The sequence below is a fragment of the Lithobates pipiens genome, unplaced genomic scaffold (assembly GCF_037356315.1).
Source record: "Lithobates pipiens isolate NorthernLeopardFrog02 unplaced genomic scaffold, aLitPip1_a1.2 Scaffold_25, whole genome shotgun sequence".
In the NCBI taxonomy this organism is placed as follows: domain Eukaryota; kingdom Metazoa; phylum Chordata; class Amphibia; order Anura; family Ranidae; genus Lithobates; species Lithobates pipiens.
The window spans coordinates 326,614-342,813 of NW_027507787.1; the positions used below are offsets into that span (position 1 = coordinate 326,614).

The following is a 16,200-nucleotide window of genomic DNA, read 5'->3' on the forward strand; positions in this document are numbered from 1 at the left end:
CCCAAATGGCCTAAACAGGTCTAAATCGTATAGAATTTATATATCCCTCCCTATGGTGCCAAAATGCGACGTGTGATGTCACGCCACACTGATGCCAATGTGGACGCAAACAGGAGGTCTATATACAATGGACTGAAGACTGGAAACTGGAAACAGGAAGTCAGAAACAGTTACCACTTCCGGTATGCAGCCATCCACTGCTGACAGCAGCAGTGAGGACAGTCCCAGAACTCACAGCCATCCTGCACTCTGGGAAGATGGAAATGTCAATGCTGCACACTTAGTAACCGGAACGCCATGGGCGAACAGGATACCACAAAGTGGGTGTGCAGTGGGACAGCGCCACCCCAAAGGGGGCATGCCGATAATCCTACTGCACACCCTTGGGTGTCCGTACGTGGATCTATTGACAAAGGGCTAGACAGGCGATAGGCAAACAAAAAAGGGGGGGAGCCTGCTCCCTCCCCCTTTTTTTCGTAAATAAATATTTGTATTTTTATAATGTGGGTTGTTTTTTCAAATGTTGTACCTTTAAAGTCCCAGTCTTCTTCTCGATATGCTTTTGTCAGTTTAGGGATGTTGGTACCATTATTTGTTGTGTTTATCTGGGGCTGACCTCTACCCCCTTTTTTGAATATGTCACTAGTGAAAGGTTGAGCTTGCTGTTCCACAACCAGCACATCACCTAAAAATTGGTTAAAAAACATGCATTACAAATATGCAGGCATACATAGATTACCTGAAGCTGGGGTGTCAGACACTCACCTGTTTGGGTGACAATCTCACCCACTTCCTCCACCTCTCCTTCCTCTAGATCCTCATGGGTACAGGCTGGTCCCTGGTGTCCTCTGAGTCTTTTTGTTCCTATGAGAATGAAACAAAAGGTATACTTAGTACACAGATATTTGAGTCCAGAAATAGGAATATGAAACATTGCTTAGAAGTGGTGTACAATTGTCTGTTTGGGAAGAGATCCAAGTTGAAGACATGATTAAAATTCCCACTTTAACCAAACTGCAATACTTACCTTTTTTGGCCAAGTTTCACAGATAGAGACACCCCAAGTATCCCCTGGAGCCCCTGTGTGAGTTACCCTAAAAAATGTTCTCTGGTTCCCACACTAGTGCTCCTGAGTCCAGATGTGTAAACAGCTGCCGAGTGTCCTCTCCTTACATTCCACTGAATGAAGTTTGCTATTCATTCTAGTTTCAAAGACATCTAGACAACAATGTCCTAAACTTCTTTTAATAAGACAAATTAGCAAGACAAAAATGTTTTTTAAACCCTGTATCAACTAAATACACTGTATATATTTTCAAACAATGTTTCCTATGAACATAAAAATAGCCATTTAAAACTGTACAACAGTAAAGAAAAGCACATGGAGCAGCATGCAAGTTAACAATCAGAATAAGAACACAAGTACTTACCTTTTTGAAGCACTTTCTTTATTCTGTATTGATTCTGCTCCTTCAGTTTAAGGTTGGACTAGCGTTTCCTTAATTGGTCTTTGGAGCGTTGTACCCCAAAATTCTGATGCAGAGTCTTCACAACTTTTGACATGATTTTGGCCTTGTGCAAATTCGGATGGGTGTACAATCCATGCTTCCCATCATAATCGTTCCTCCGCAAGATGTCCACCATCTCCAGCATTTCTTTAAAGGCCCTATTGGAGGCTTTAAATCTCCTCTTCCCGGATTGGAATGTTTTGGACTCCAGGTGTTCCTTGTTACTGGAATAATTTCCAACCACCTGCTGTGTCTCCGTCATGTTGCTCCTACTGCACACCGTAGAAAGAAGGGGCAGGGAATATTCGTGAAAAAGAACATCAGGGGCAGGCGACGCAGGCGGAGTTTCACGCATGTGCAGTGTATATAAAGCTAACACACATGTGCCGTACGTGCGCGGAGGAAAGAGGAGTAGAAGTTGCGAGTGTCCGAAATGAAGGTAATTTTTTAACAATTTTGGAACATCAGTGACCTATACTGCTTAAAGATTGATGCCTATGTTGGGATACGATTATGAGAGTTTAGGCTAACATTAGTGTTTTTGTCTTGTGTATTGTCTGACAGAAAATATGAATAATAAGTTTAAGGACCTTGAATTTATGTCCCAATTTACTGACAAGTACAGGGAAATGAGGAATCTGTGGGAGGTGAAACACAGGTTTTATTACAACAAACAAGTAAGGAAGGCATTGCTGGAGCAACTTCTGGCATTTGTGCAGACTTGGATCCCAGAAGCAACCATAACTTAAAATTGGGATCTTGAGGAACATGTACAGAAAGGAGCACAATAAGATCCAGGCTTCCCTCAGATCAGGAGCATCAGCAGATGATGTATATGTACCCAAGCTGTGGTACTTCCAAAAACTGTGTTTTCTTGACAACCAGACTGAAGCCAGGGAATCTCTTTCGACCCTTCCCTCCACCCTTCCCTGCAGCCTTCCCTCCACTCCAGCACAGGCTGATTGTCATTGATTGTCCCACGCTCGGACCGCTACACACTCGCTGTCGCAGGTAGGACTTTGTTGTTTCCGCTCCTCTAAACTCGAATAGTTACGTTATCATGTTCGTTTATCATGTTCGTTTTGCAAAAGTCACACTTACGCCACCGTAAGTCTTTCAATGTCATCTTTTATGTATTTCATGCTTTCTACCCAACGCGGGTTTACTCGAGCCGTTCACTTCACGGTCGATGCGGTCAAATCCGACATTCAAGCCCCTTAGTCACCTCACATCTATGGCCGATTCGAATCTAGTCGCAACTTCGCTTCTATGTTTCGGATCCTCGTCAATCACAAGCCCCTTCAACCGCTATCACCATTTAGTCGATTCAAACCCAGCCATATCATCGGCAATACGGTCTGATCTGTCATACGAGCCCCGTAGTCACCTCGCATCTACAGCCGATTCGAATCTAGTCGCAACTTCGCTTCTATGTTTTGGATCTTCGACAATCACAAGCCCCTTCAACTGCCATCACCATTTAGTGGATTCAAATGCAGCCATATCATCGGCAATACGGTCAGATCTGTCATACGAGCCCCGTAGTCACCTCGCATCTACGGCCAATTTGAATCTAGTCGCAACTTCGCTTCTATGTTTCGGATCCTCGGCAATCACAAGCCCCTTCAACCACCATCACAATTCAATCAATCCGAACCCAGCCATATCATCAGCGATACGGTCGGATCCCATATACGAGCCTCTCAGTCGCATCTACGGAGGATTCGAGTCTAGTCGCAGCATCGGCGCACCGATTTGAGTCCTTGCCAAACGCAACTCTAACAACCGAGCCGAATCCTGTTGCATCACCGACTCAATGAGTCAAAACTTTCACAGACTATTCCATAGCTATAGCCCGGTTCATACTAGTCACATTGACAGTACGAAATTCAGCAATACTTACGTTTCACTTTCTCAGTCTATCCATGCATGATCATACACAATTCCCTCCACCAATTTGCTCAGTGTTGCGCACGGTCATTCCTACATAATCACATTTCCGCTATAACCTTTTCTTTCGCCTTTCAACAAGGCTGCATTCTTGCAGTCGCTGCAAGTCTTTCTGCATTTGACTTAAAAACGGCCAACGTCTCCAGTAGCAACATGGCTACTCATACGTTTTCTCTATCCCTTTTCCCCTTTCAGGTCAGTAAGGTTGCCAGTTGGTCCGTCCTATGCCAGGCTTGGACTGTCTTTCACCCCAAAAAAAAAAAAAAACATTGTCGAGGGGTTGCATCTTCACCAGGGGGCCAGCTTTGCCCCAAACAGCTGCAATCCCCCTTGTCAAAATGAAATTCTCATGTCACCTTACTACAGGCTCCCGGTCAACTCAGTTCTCGACCCCAACCAGTCGACTTCACAACTAGGGCATAAAGTCAGGTGTGTAGTTCAATGGGATTCCCCTTTCTCTTAAACACTCTTTCACTACATATTTTTACTTCACATACAGAATTTGACCTGCTCCTGAGGCGTTAGCAACTGTCACATACTTCTGTGCACTTCACTCTGTTTTCGAAGCACAAGCCTTCAATACGCAGACAAGGTCGCCTATCTCCATACTATACTTGCTGGCAGTGCAAGCGTTAATAGACCGAACCCACGTCAATTAACTACAGATCGCAACATTCCTACTTAGTATACCAGACTTCAGCTACCCACCCCAGTCCGCCCTGGGGCGCTCTGGTTAATTAGTCTGTGCCGAGCACAGACGGACACCCGAGCTATCAGTAGCCTAGCCAGTTACCTCCTGGCTCACCTCGGTTGTCACGCATTCTTTTGAGTTTTCTAAAGTCACACTCAACAGCGCTCGAGCGCAAACCAACTGTTACTATGGCTGTCGTTCCTTGTCCTGTTCTTCTTGTTTTCCTTCCGCCTTTCATCTTATCTACCCAAACGCAACTATCCCCTCCTACCTTCGCAACCTACCTCAAACATACGCACCCCCCCCCCCCGTTGCTTTTATCTGACATCATGTCACGGGCAGACAGTGAGGACTTTGCCTCAGCCCTGCCATCACCCTTTGCGGGCTCAGCAAGCGACGGTTTACAGTCTCACAAGAGCTTGGACCGTTAAAAAAAAAAACATAAAACAAAAAAAAAAAATACAAAAAAAATAAAAAATAACTCATAGCAGAACGGTGTCGCAGGAGTAAATCCTACCCTGCCACAGCCAGGAAACCAAGCTTTTAGGCTACAGTTTCCACCGCCAGTGGCAGCCCTTCCAGGCACCACTTCAGTCTATTTTCTTTGCGACTACTCAGCTGCGCTCCTGGACGACCACACTGTCAACAGCAGTCGCCGAAGTCCAAGCAGAATGACAGCCCTGGAGGTACGCCCAGCCATGCCCCTACCAGCTCCAGTCACCACCGTCATTCCCGTACCTTCACTTACATGTACATCCAACATCTGCACCACTGTCTTCCCTGCACACCTTGTCCTAGCAGGGCATCTAGGAGGACATCTTGGATGACAATGACGTTAACTTAGCATCCCTCCTCATAGCAGTACACAACTTGGCCTAGAACAAAGCCATATTCGTGGGGAGACGTCTCTGTCATCCTGAATGCCTGAGACCCTTTACTTAATCGCAAGCTCACGGTCACAGAGTTTGTGCTGGCCATGGGGACAGTCAGAGATGTGCTATGCAGGGCAACTCCAACAGGAGAGTAGAATTGGATGCATGCAGCAGGTCACAAGTACGCAGGGTGCCCATCCTTTGACTATCACTACTCATTTTCAGTCAAGGCAGCAGCCAGACTCAAGGTGATCCTTTATCTCCCACCTTTTAGTGTTTCTCTCCCAGGTACAAGACCCTGACTAAATCCTTAAATTAAGATGTGCCAGCTATAGCAGATTTGCCCATGGGAGTCGAATTTCTCACAAATTGGAATGGCATGCCAATGTTCATTCCCTCAGCATCTCTCTCTTCATCTCAGGTAGTCATGGACACCCCAGCCTCCACAGGTCCTCGCCTCAATTTTTGGCCAACTTGGGTTTATAGGGCCATGGCCGTCAGAAATCCTCTTGTTTCCTGGGTTCAGTTAGTCCTCCTCTTTGTTCGACCTCTACCCCATTGTCGCAGCAGCTCAAGTCTGGTGCAACAACTGGGCAGGACAAACAGTGACGTTCGCCAGTATTATAAATAAAGGAGGTCCTAGGTCCTAGTCACTGGCCATCATGGCCTTCCTGCGCAGGCTGGTGCCACTATCCCCACAGCACCAATCTAATGTTCTATGCGTCCACATCCCAGACAAATGCAATAATCTGGCCGACGCACTACCCGTTTGCTTCATTATTTTTGCAGGAACCTGGAACCGACCCAACCATGTCTCTTATCCCACACTGGTCGTAGCTAACCTCGGATTCAAACAACACTTTCACGACGCTACCTGCCTTATTAATCTTTCATTATCTCACAACACCCTGAAGGCCTACCATACAGCCTAGAGGTTCTATGTCAGGTTACTAGCCTCAAACCCCAGAGCAATACCAAGAGTTCTCCATCACATCCTGGCCTTCATATCATGCCGCCACACACAGTTGGCATTGTCACATAATACCTTAGACTCTACTCAGCTGACATCCAGTATTTCATCCCGTTATGAGATCCTAACAAACCGTCTTGTTTGCCGCCCATACGGTCAAGACCACGTTGTGTAGTATTCACAGGCAGTGACCCCAAATCAGTATCAAACGGCTACCCATCACCAGCGCCATATTCCGAGACGTGTCTTTCATCCTGTCACTTTCCCCTTTGGTTAAATTCAGCCTGGTCGTTCAAGGAGCCATCTACCTGGCTTTCTACAGCTTCTTACGCCCCAGTGAATTCAGTCACCGGCCCAGTTGTAAAGTGTTACGTAGACGCCTCCTCACACGCCATCAGACTTACTTCATCTTGCACCTCAGGGTGTCCAAAACACAATAGTCCGGTCCAGGGGTTGACATCAAACCTTTCCAAACTCTCAAAGCCTGGTGCCCCGTGTCCATTCTAGATCAATTTTTGGCTCACCTTTTTGATCCCTCGCAGGACAGCCCATTACTACCGTTCCCGATTAGTACCCCAGGCAGCAACCAGTTCATTAGTCACGTCAGGTTACTTTTGAGCAAATTAGGCCTGGACCCTGGCCATTTTCTTGTACATTCTTTCGCATTGGAGCAGCACCAGCAGCCTCACGAAACGGCGTCCCAGACCACGCGATCAAACGATGGGCAGGCGGGAATCCACCTGCTTTACTCGATACATCCCCAATCCACAAGTGGAAATGTCATGAGCCTTCAGCAACTTTGCCCTGTAGTGTCTTGTTGTACATAAATTAATAATTACCTCCCTAACCAAGTCTTTTGCGGCCTTCTCTTGGCATATCGCCCAGCAGATCAGGGCTCAACGCGCAGCTCACCAGGGCTTACCTTACAGCAGACCAAGGGCACACTTCAGGTCTATTTTATGTTGTTAGTCTTGTGATGTGTTTATGTGTTCTTTCATATCTCTTAGAGCAGAGGGCTCCGACCATAAATCTATCTATCTATCTATCTATCTATCTATCTATCTATCTATCTATCTATCTATCTATCTATCTATCTATCTATCTATCTATCTATCTATCTATCTATCTATCCATCTATCTATCCATCTCTCTATCTATATCTCTATCTCTAACTATATATATATATAAATATATATATATATATATATATATATATATATATATATATATGAGACTGTATATATATATTTTATGCACTGCAGATCACTGAATATCCTGCCTGGCCTGCCTGCCTAAAGTATATTATAAACAGTACGCCAGGAGGGACGGTCTGCAGTGAGATCTAGCTTAACCGCATACAGTGTGTATACAGTGTGAATATATACCCTGCCTTTGGCCAATTATGGCTCTCTTTGCTGACGGCGCTGTGATTGGCCAAAGCATGTGGGTCATAGTGTATGTTTGGCCAATCATCAGCCAGCAATGCACTGCGATGATGCAGTGCATTATGGCCTGTGACGCGCCGCTCGAATTTGGTGCGAACACCCCACAATATCCGATCTTCAGCGAACGATCGAACAGCCGATGTTCAAGTCAAACTCATGTGAACAGATAGCTCATCCCTAGTTCCGAAATTTAGCAGCAGCACTGATTTATTTATCTTGACAGCAACAGCGTTTGCTCCCACGATACGTAAATCAGCGACTCCATTGATGTAGGAGGTGATTTCACCACCACAGTTAAAAATAAAATGGTGCATGTATGCCCATCATTAGAAGTGGGTGGATGAAGGGCGCTATTCTAATGGTGAGCATATCCACCCATCTCCTTTTTTTATTCAGCCCACAGGTTGCATGAAAAAAAGAACATTACAATGTATGCCCAACAAGGACCAGCAACTTACTGGTATGTTGCTGGACTTTGGGTGGTTATACCAGAATGATGCCTGCAGGTTTAGGTATCATCTTGGTATCATTCTTTTCAGCCAGCGATCAGCTTTCATGTAAAATAAATCCTAGTGGCTAGTTAGCTTGTAGACTGCTTTTACAAGCAGTGGGATGGAATGTCCCCCTCAACCCACCGTCTTCCATGGTTTTCTCAACCTCTCCTGTCCCAACAGGGAACCCGAGAATGAGGCCGGTGGTTCTGTCATCTGACCATAGAGATGATCATAGAGAAGAATGGCTCCAATCTCTATGGCCTAAGAAACCGGAAGCTACGAGCATTTCATGACTTAGGTTTTGCTGGATATGAACAGCACCATTGGGAAATTGGCAAATCATTTTATCATGCCGATCTTGGTGTGGTCAGATGCTTTGAGGGCAGAGGAGAGATCTAGGGTCTAATAGACCCCAATTTTTTAAAAAAAGAGTACCTGTCACTACCTATTGCTATCATAGGGGATATTTACATTCCCTGAGATAACAATAAAAAAAATTTAAAAAAATAAAAGGAACAGTTTAAAAATAAAAAAGCAAAATAAATGATAAAAAAAAGAACCCCTGTGTTTAAAAAAAAAAGCGATGCGCAAATACCGTGTGAAAAAAATTTCAACACCCACCATTTTATTCTGTAGCGCCTTTGCTTTAAAAAAATATATAATGTTTGGGGGTTCAAAGTAATTTTCTTGCAAAAAAATATTTTTTCATGTAAACAAAAAGTTTCAGAAAGGGCCCTGTCTTAAAGTGGTTAAAAGAGTGTGGGTGATGTATAGCATAAGCATCTAATGTTGTTTATAAAATGCCAGGACAGTTCACCCCCCCCCCCCCAAATTACCCCCTTTTGGAAAGTAGACACCCCAAGCTATTTGCTGATAGGCATGTTGAGTCTATGGAATAACTTGCCACAAGTTAAATTACAATTTGTTTTTGTTTTTACACAAAGTTGTCTGTCACTAAATGATATATTGTTCAAACATGGCATGGTTATATGTGGAATTACACCCCAAAATAAATTTTTCTGCTTCTCCCGAGTACAGAGATACTTCATGTCTGAGACTTTTTTGGAGCCTAGCCACGTACAGGCCCCCGAAATCCAAGCAGGATTTCTAAGGGTGTAGATTTTTGATTTCACTACTCTCTACCTACAATATCACAGTTTTGAAGGCCATAAAATGCCAAGATAGCACCCGTCCCAATGACCCCATTTTGGCAAGTAGACACCCCAAGCTATTTGATGAGAGGCATGTTGAGTCCATGGAATATTTTATATAATTTTTGTTTTCAATAAATGATACTGTATATTGTTTAAACATGGCATGGTTATATGTGGAATTACACCCCAAAATACATACATGTGTGAGACTTTTTGGGAGCCTAGCCATGTACAGGACCCAAAAACCAAGCACTGCCTTCAGGCTTTCTAAAGGTGTTAAAGTGTGATTTTACTCCTCACTACCTATCACAGTTACGGAGGTTCTGAAATGTCCAGATAGCACAACCCCCCACCCTCCCAATTACCCCATTTTGGAAAGTAGGCACCCCAAGGCATTTGCTAAGAGGCATGGTGAGTATTTTGCAGATCTCATTTATTTTTCAAAATGAAGAAAGAAAAGAAAAAAAAATATTTTTTCTTTTTTCAATTTTCAAAACTTTGTGACAAAAAGCTAGGGCTGCAAAATACTCAACATGCCTCTCGGCAAATATCTTGAGGTGTCTACTTTCCAAAATGCGGTAATTTGGGGGTGGGGGTTGTGCTATCTGGGCATTTCATGCCCTGCAAAACTGTGATAGGCAGTGAGGAGTGAAATGAAACATGTACGCCCTTAGAAAGCCTGAAGGCGTTGATTGGTTTCAGAGTCCTTTACGCGGTTAGACTGCCAAAAAGTCCCACACATGTGGTATCCCCATACTCAGAAGAAGCAGTAGAATGTATTTTGGGGTGTACTTTCACATGTAACCATGCCATGTTTGAACAATTTATAATTTAATGACAACTTTGTGTAAAAAAAAAATGTTTTACTTTCCTGACACTTGTGGCAAAATATAAAATAGTCCATGGACTCAGCATGCCTCTCAGAAAATAGCTTGAAGTGTCTTCTTTCCAAAATTGGGTCATTTGTGGGGGTTTGTGCTATCTTGTCATTTCATGGCCTCCGAAACTGTGATAGGTAGTGAGTTAGGGAAATCACCATTTTACACCCTTAGAAAGCCTGAAGGCGGTGCTTGGATTTTAGAGTCCTGTACAGAGCTGGGCTCCCAAAAAGTCCCACACATGTGGTATCCCCAGACTCAGGAGAAGCAGCAGAATGTATTTTGGGGTGTAATTTTACATATGCCCATGGCGGATTTGAGCAATAGATCTATTAGTGACAACTTTATGCAAAGAAAAAAAATCATTGTAATTTTCCCGCAACTTGTGGCAAAATATTAAATATTTCATGGACTCAACATGCCTATCAGCAAATAGCTTGGGGTTACTTTCCCAAATTGGGTCATTTGGGGGGGGTTTGTGCTATCTTGGCATTTTATGGCCTTCGAAACAGTGATAGGTAGTGAGAAGTGAAATCAAAAATTTACACCCTTAGAAATCCTGAAGCAGCTGCTTGGTTTTCGGGGTCCTGTACATGGCTAGGCTCCCAAAAAGTCTCACAAGCAGCAAAATGCATTTTAGGGTGTAATTCCAAATATAACCATGGCATATGTGAGCAATATATCATTTAGTGACAACTTTGTGTTATTTATTTATTTTTTGTCATTTTTCAATCACTTGTACCAAAAAAATAAAATATTTAATGGGTTCAACATGCCTCTCAGCAATTTCCTAGAGGCGTCTACTTTCCAAAATTGGGTAATTTTGAGGGTTTTGTACTGCCCTGCCATTTTAGCACCTCAAGAAATGAGATAGGCTATTTTTTTTATTTTATTTTATTTTTTTTGTCCTAAGGGATTGAATAATGACAAATCACGCCAGACTACATGTTGACATAGAGAGGGAGGGGCAGGAGGGGGGAGCTGAAAATTGGCAGAGAGGAGACCTGTGGATGACGCAGACACGCATTTTTATTTTTTGCAATATAAACAGGAAAAGACTGAAAATTTTCAAAAAAAAATAGCCTATCTCATTTCTTGAGGTGCTAAAATGGCAGGGCAGTACAAAACCCTCAAAATTACCCCATTTTAGAAAGTAGACGCCTCTAGGAAATTGCTGAGAGGCATGTTGAACCCATTAAATATTGTATTTTTTTGGTACAAGTGATTGAAAAATGACAACAAATAAATAAATAACAAAAAGTTGTCACTAAATGATATATTGCTCACACATGCCATAGTTATATGTGGAATTGCACCCCAAAATATATTCCGCTACTTCTCCCAAGTATGGGGATACCACATGTGTGGGACTTTTTGGGAGTCTAGTCGCGCACGGCACCCCGAAAACCAATCACCACCTTCAGGATTTCTAAGGGTGCAAATTTTTGATTTCACTCCTCACTACCTATCACAGTTTCGAAGGCCATAAAATGCCACAATAACACAAAACTCCCCAAAATGACCCCATTTTGGAAAGTAGACACACCAAGCTATTTACTGAGAAGCATGTTGAGTCCATGGAATATTTTATATTTTGCCACAAGTTGCGGGAATATTACAAACTTTTTTTTTTTGCACAAAGTTGTCACTAAATGATATATTGCTCACACATGGTATGGGCATATGTGAAATGACACCCCAAAATACATCCTGCTGCTTCTCCTGAGTACAGGGATACCGCATGTGTCGGACTTTTTGGGAGCCTAGCCGCGTACGGGACCCCGAAATCCAAGCACCGCCTTCAGGATTTCTAAGGGCATACATTTTTTATTTTACTCCTCACTACCTATCACTACCTATCACAGTTTTGAAGGCCATAAAATGCCAAGATGGCACAAAACCCCCCCAAATGACCCCATTTTGGAAAGTAGACACCCCAAGCTATTTGCTGAGGGCCATGTTGAGACCATTGAATATTTTTTTTTGTCCCAAGGGATTGAATAATGACAAAAAATAAAAAAAATTTTTTTTTTTACAAAAAGTTGTCACTAAATGATATATTGCTCACACATGCCATGGTTATATGTGGAATTGCATCCCAAAATATATTCCGCTACTTCTCCCGAGTATGGGGATACCACATGTGTGGGAATTTTTGGGAGTCTAGTCGCGCACGGCACCCCGAAAACCAATCACCACCTTCAGGATTTCTAAGGGTGCAGATTTTTGATTTCACTGCTCACTACCTATCACAGTTTCGAAGGCCATAAAATGCCAAAATAGTACAAAACCCCCCAAAATGACCCCATTTTGGAAAGTAGACAACCCAAGCTATTTACTGAGAGGCATGTTGAGTCCATGGAATATTTTATATTTTGCCACAAGTTGCGGGAATATTACAAACTTTTTTTTTTTGCACAAAGTTGTCACTAAATGATATATTGCTCACACATGCTATGGGCATAAGTCAAATTACACCCCAAAATAAATTCTGCTGCTTCTCCCAAGTACGGGGATACCACATGTGGGGGACTTTTTGGGAGCCTAGCTACGTACGGGACCCCGAAAACCAAGCACTGCCTTCCGGATTTAAATATAAAATGCTACCAAAAAAACTGTTAGCGATCGCAGGGATCAGGCCTGACTCTGCGATCGCTGCAGTTATGTGTTTACTTGGGTGGGCTGGGCAGAGGGGCAAAACGCAGGTGCTAGCAGGTATCTGGGCTGATCCCGCTAACAATGCGTTTTTTTGGAACCCTAAACTGCTGGGGACGCTAGTATAGATCTGATCAGATCAGATATTGATCTGTTCAGATTCTATACCACTACGGGAGGTTTATGCTTTGTGTGTGGGTGTTAGCGGTACTGGCACTAACCTAGCGCTGCCTGGGGCGACGCAGACCCTGACCCTAAAACCTAATTGATATCACCCGCCGGGTGATCAGGGAGTTAAACCTTTATTGGGTAATAAATGGTGGGTGCCCTGATGCTATAAAAAGCAAACTAACCAGAGTCACCCGTAACACTTATACAGTGATCAGTGGTGAAAGGGTTAACTAGGGGCAATCAGGGGGTTCAAATTTTTATTAGGTAGTATATGGGGGTCCCTGGCGCTATATAAAAACCTGACGGGGAACCTAAATAACTAACTGGCTAACCAGCGTCACCAGTGACACTTATACTGTGATCGCTGGTGAAAGGGTTAACTAGGGGCAATCAGGGGGTTAAAACCATTATTGGGTAGTATATGGGGGTACCTAACGCTATAAAAACCTGGCGGTGAACCTAAAAAAATAACTAGCTACCTAACGACACTAGTGACACTAATGCAGCGATCAGAAAAACGATCGCTTAGTGACACTGGCAAAAGGGGTGAAAGGGTTAACTAGGGGCAATCAGGGGGTTAAAACCATTATTGGGTAGTATATCGAGGTACCTAGCACTATAAAAACCTGGCGGTGAACCTAAAAAAATAACTAGCTACCTAGCGGCACTAGTGACACTAATGCAGCGATCAGAAAAACGATTGCTTAGTGACACTGGCAAAAGGGGGTGAAAGGGTTAACTAGGGGCAATCAGGGGGTTAAAACCATTATTGGGTAGTATATTGGGGTACCTAGCGCTATAAAAACCTGGCGGTGAACCTAAAAAAAAAACTAGCTACCTAGCGACACTAGCGACACTAATGCAGCGATCAGAAAAATTATCGCTTAGTGACACTGGCAAAAGGGGGTGAAAGGGTTAACTAGGGGCAATCAGGGGGTTAAAACCATTATTGGGTAGTATATCGGGGTACCTAGCGCTATAAAAACCTGGCGGTGAACCTAAAAAAAAAACTAGCTACCTAGTGACACTAGCGACACTAATGCAGCGATCAGAAAAATGATCGCTTAGTGACACTGGCAAAAGGGGGTGAAAGGGCTAACTAGGGGCAATCAGGGGGTTAAAACCATTATTGGGTAGTATATTGGGGTACCTAGCGCTATGAAAACCAGGCGGTGAACCTAAAAAAATAACTAGCTACCTAGCGACAGTAGCGACACTAATGCAGCGATAAGAAAAATGATCGCTTAGTGACACTGGCAAAAGGGGGTGAAAGGGTTAACTAGGGGCAATCAGGGGGTTAAAACCATTATTGGGTAGTATATCGGGGTACCTAGCGATATAAAAACCTGGCGGTGAACCTAAAAAAATAACTAGCTACCTAGCGACACTAATGCAGCGATCAGAAAAATGATCGCTTAGTGACACTGGCAAAATGGGGGTTAACTCTAGGGGCAATCAGGGGGTTAAATCTTTATTGGGGGGTGATAGGGGGCTACCCTGGACCTAACACTAACTGCCCTGACAGTTTTTACTGTTACAACTGACACTGAATGCAGTGATCAGTAAAGAAATGATCAATGCAATCAGTGACACTGTGACTGGGGGGGGGGGGGCGGGGGGGATCGGGGGGGGGGTTTGTGTGCCTGTGTGTACCTACATGTCAGTGTAGTGTTGGTGCACACTTACTTTTAGTCTTCTCCTTGTAGTCCGGTCAAAAAGACCGCCCCGAGGAGAATGACATCACTTCCTCCTTCCTGTATAAACAATACACAGTGGGAGGAAGCTTCTCATTGACCAGGAGCGATCCAGAGGGGGTGGCCAGAAACCAACGGCCATCCCCTCATCACGGATCGCTCCTGGAGCGAACCGGACCGCCGTATCCAGCGGGAGGGGGTCTGATCGGACCCCCCACCCGCTGGAAGGCAGGCACGTACATGTACGTGCTTGTGCCTGCCTGTGCCATTGCGATGACGTACAATGGCAATACGGCGGTCCTTAAGTGGTTAAACACAAAATAAATAAAAAAGATGCTGCAATGCATAGAAAACTATGTAGTGTGTGCCTGATTAATTGGGGGCAATTGGGTTCACAACCACTTTAATTGATACATTCCTCTATCATCTGCTCTAAAGAAGCACTAGGACTAAATAAAACCTGACCCTGATCACTTCTTGATTTTTAGAGTAAAAATCTGTCTCATCTAAACTGATACATTTTCCCCATAGATGTGCAAACCTGTCTTAACTGGTTGTTCAGAAATACAATTGCAGTGGTTATAAATACAAATAAATAAAACTATCATGTAGATTTTACTACCTGTGAGGAATCCTGGTTTGCATCCAAAAGTCTCTCCAGTTTGCTTGATAAATGTCTCACTCAGGTGACTACAGAGCAATATAATTCATGCCATACAGTATGTAGATCATAGATGTATGCTCTTCACGTTCAAATACTTCAGTAAGTCCTTGTTTTACAGTTGCAATCCAATCACTACATTAGCCCCCTTTATATTTAATCACTTCTATTAGTTTTAATGAATTACCTGGGCTTCCTTTCTCTCCTTTTTGCCCTTGTTGTCCTGGCAAACCAACTCCCTTTTGACCTGTCTCCCCTTTATTTCCAGTCGGTCCTAAGGAAAGAAATATCATACAAAAGATTTAAGATGTCACGGTAAACAAATAACAGTAATAACTACATTGTTCAACTATTATTTCTATAATATAAACACATGAAGATTCTAATTCTGGGCAATTCAATCTTTAAGCATATCTATACTCCAACAAAAATGTAATATATTGCAATGTACTGGTGCTTAAATATGGTGGCTGAATTGGAGGTGTTTTTTCAGCATTTGTTCCTTTATTTTATCCTAGTAATGCTTTGAATACGTTTTTTGCAACACTCACTCCACTGTATCTATGGAGGGAGGCTAAACCCAGGCTAAACTTCAAACATGTTTTTATCTCTTTATCTACATTACAGTAGTGTAAGGAGGATTATAATTTTACAGAAGAAAGAAAACACTGTATTTTTACGGTAGTTAAATGAATAGAAGTGACAAGGACGCTGCATTTCGAGGGAAGATCAATATGTATCTTTTGTACAAAGGAAAAAATCCAGATAGCCGCACTCCAGAAATATATCTTTATTATATAAAAACAGTCCATACAGCAAACGGAGTCACAGAATAAAATATCTAACATGTTTCCAGCCCCTTTACTAGTGCTTAGATGCCCCCCAACTACCCAGACTACATAGGGAGCGCTGGCAAGATTGTTTGGGACTTGGCGTCACCCTTGTTTGGAAAGAGGTACCACTTGTACGTGGACAAATATTACATAAGCGTGCCACTTTTTAGTCACCTTTTTTATCATGGAATCGGTGCCTGTCGCACCATGCAATCTAATCGCCG

At 43.3% G+C, this 16,200-nt stretch overlaps 1 protein-coding gene across 2 annotated transcripts in view; it reads right to left on the minus strand.

The window, feature by feature from the left end:
* Window positions 1-16,200, minus strand: part of LOC143930048 (mannose-binding protein C-like) — a 92,239-nt gene that overhangs the window by 20,519 nt on the left and 55,520 nt on the right. The window contains exons 4-6 of one of the 2 annotated variants that reach the window (XM_077453944.1): window positions 15,331-15,417; window positions 766-864; window positions 530-685 (exon numbers count right to left, since the gene is read on the minus strand). In XM_077453944.1, the coding sequence (XP_077310070.1) occupies window positions 530-685; window positions 766-864; window positions 15,331-15,417 (342 nt within the window). The remainder of the gene's footprint in view (window positions 1-529; window positions 686-765; window positions 865-15,330; window positions 15,418-16,200) is intronic. The other variant, XM_077453945.1, reaches the window with a different exon arrangement.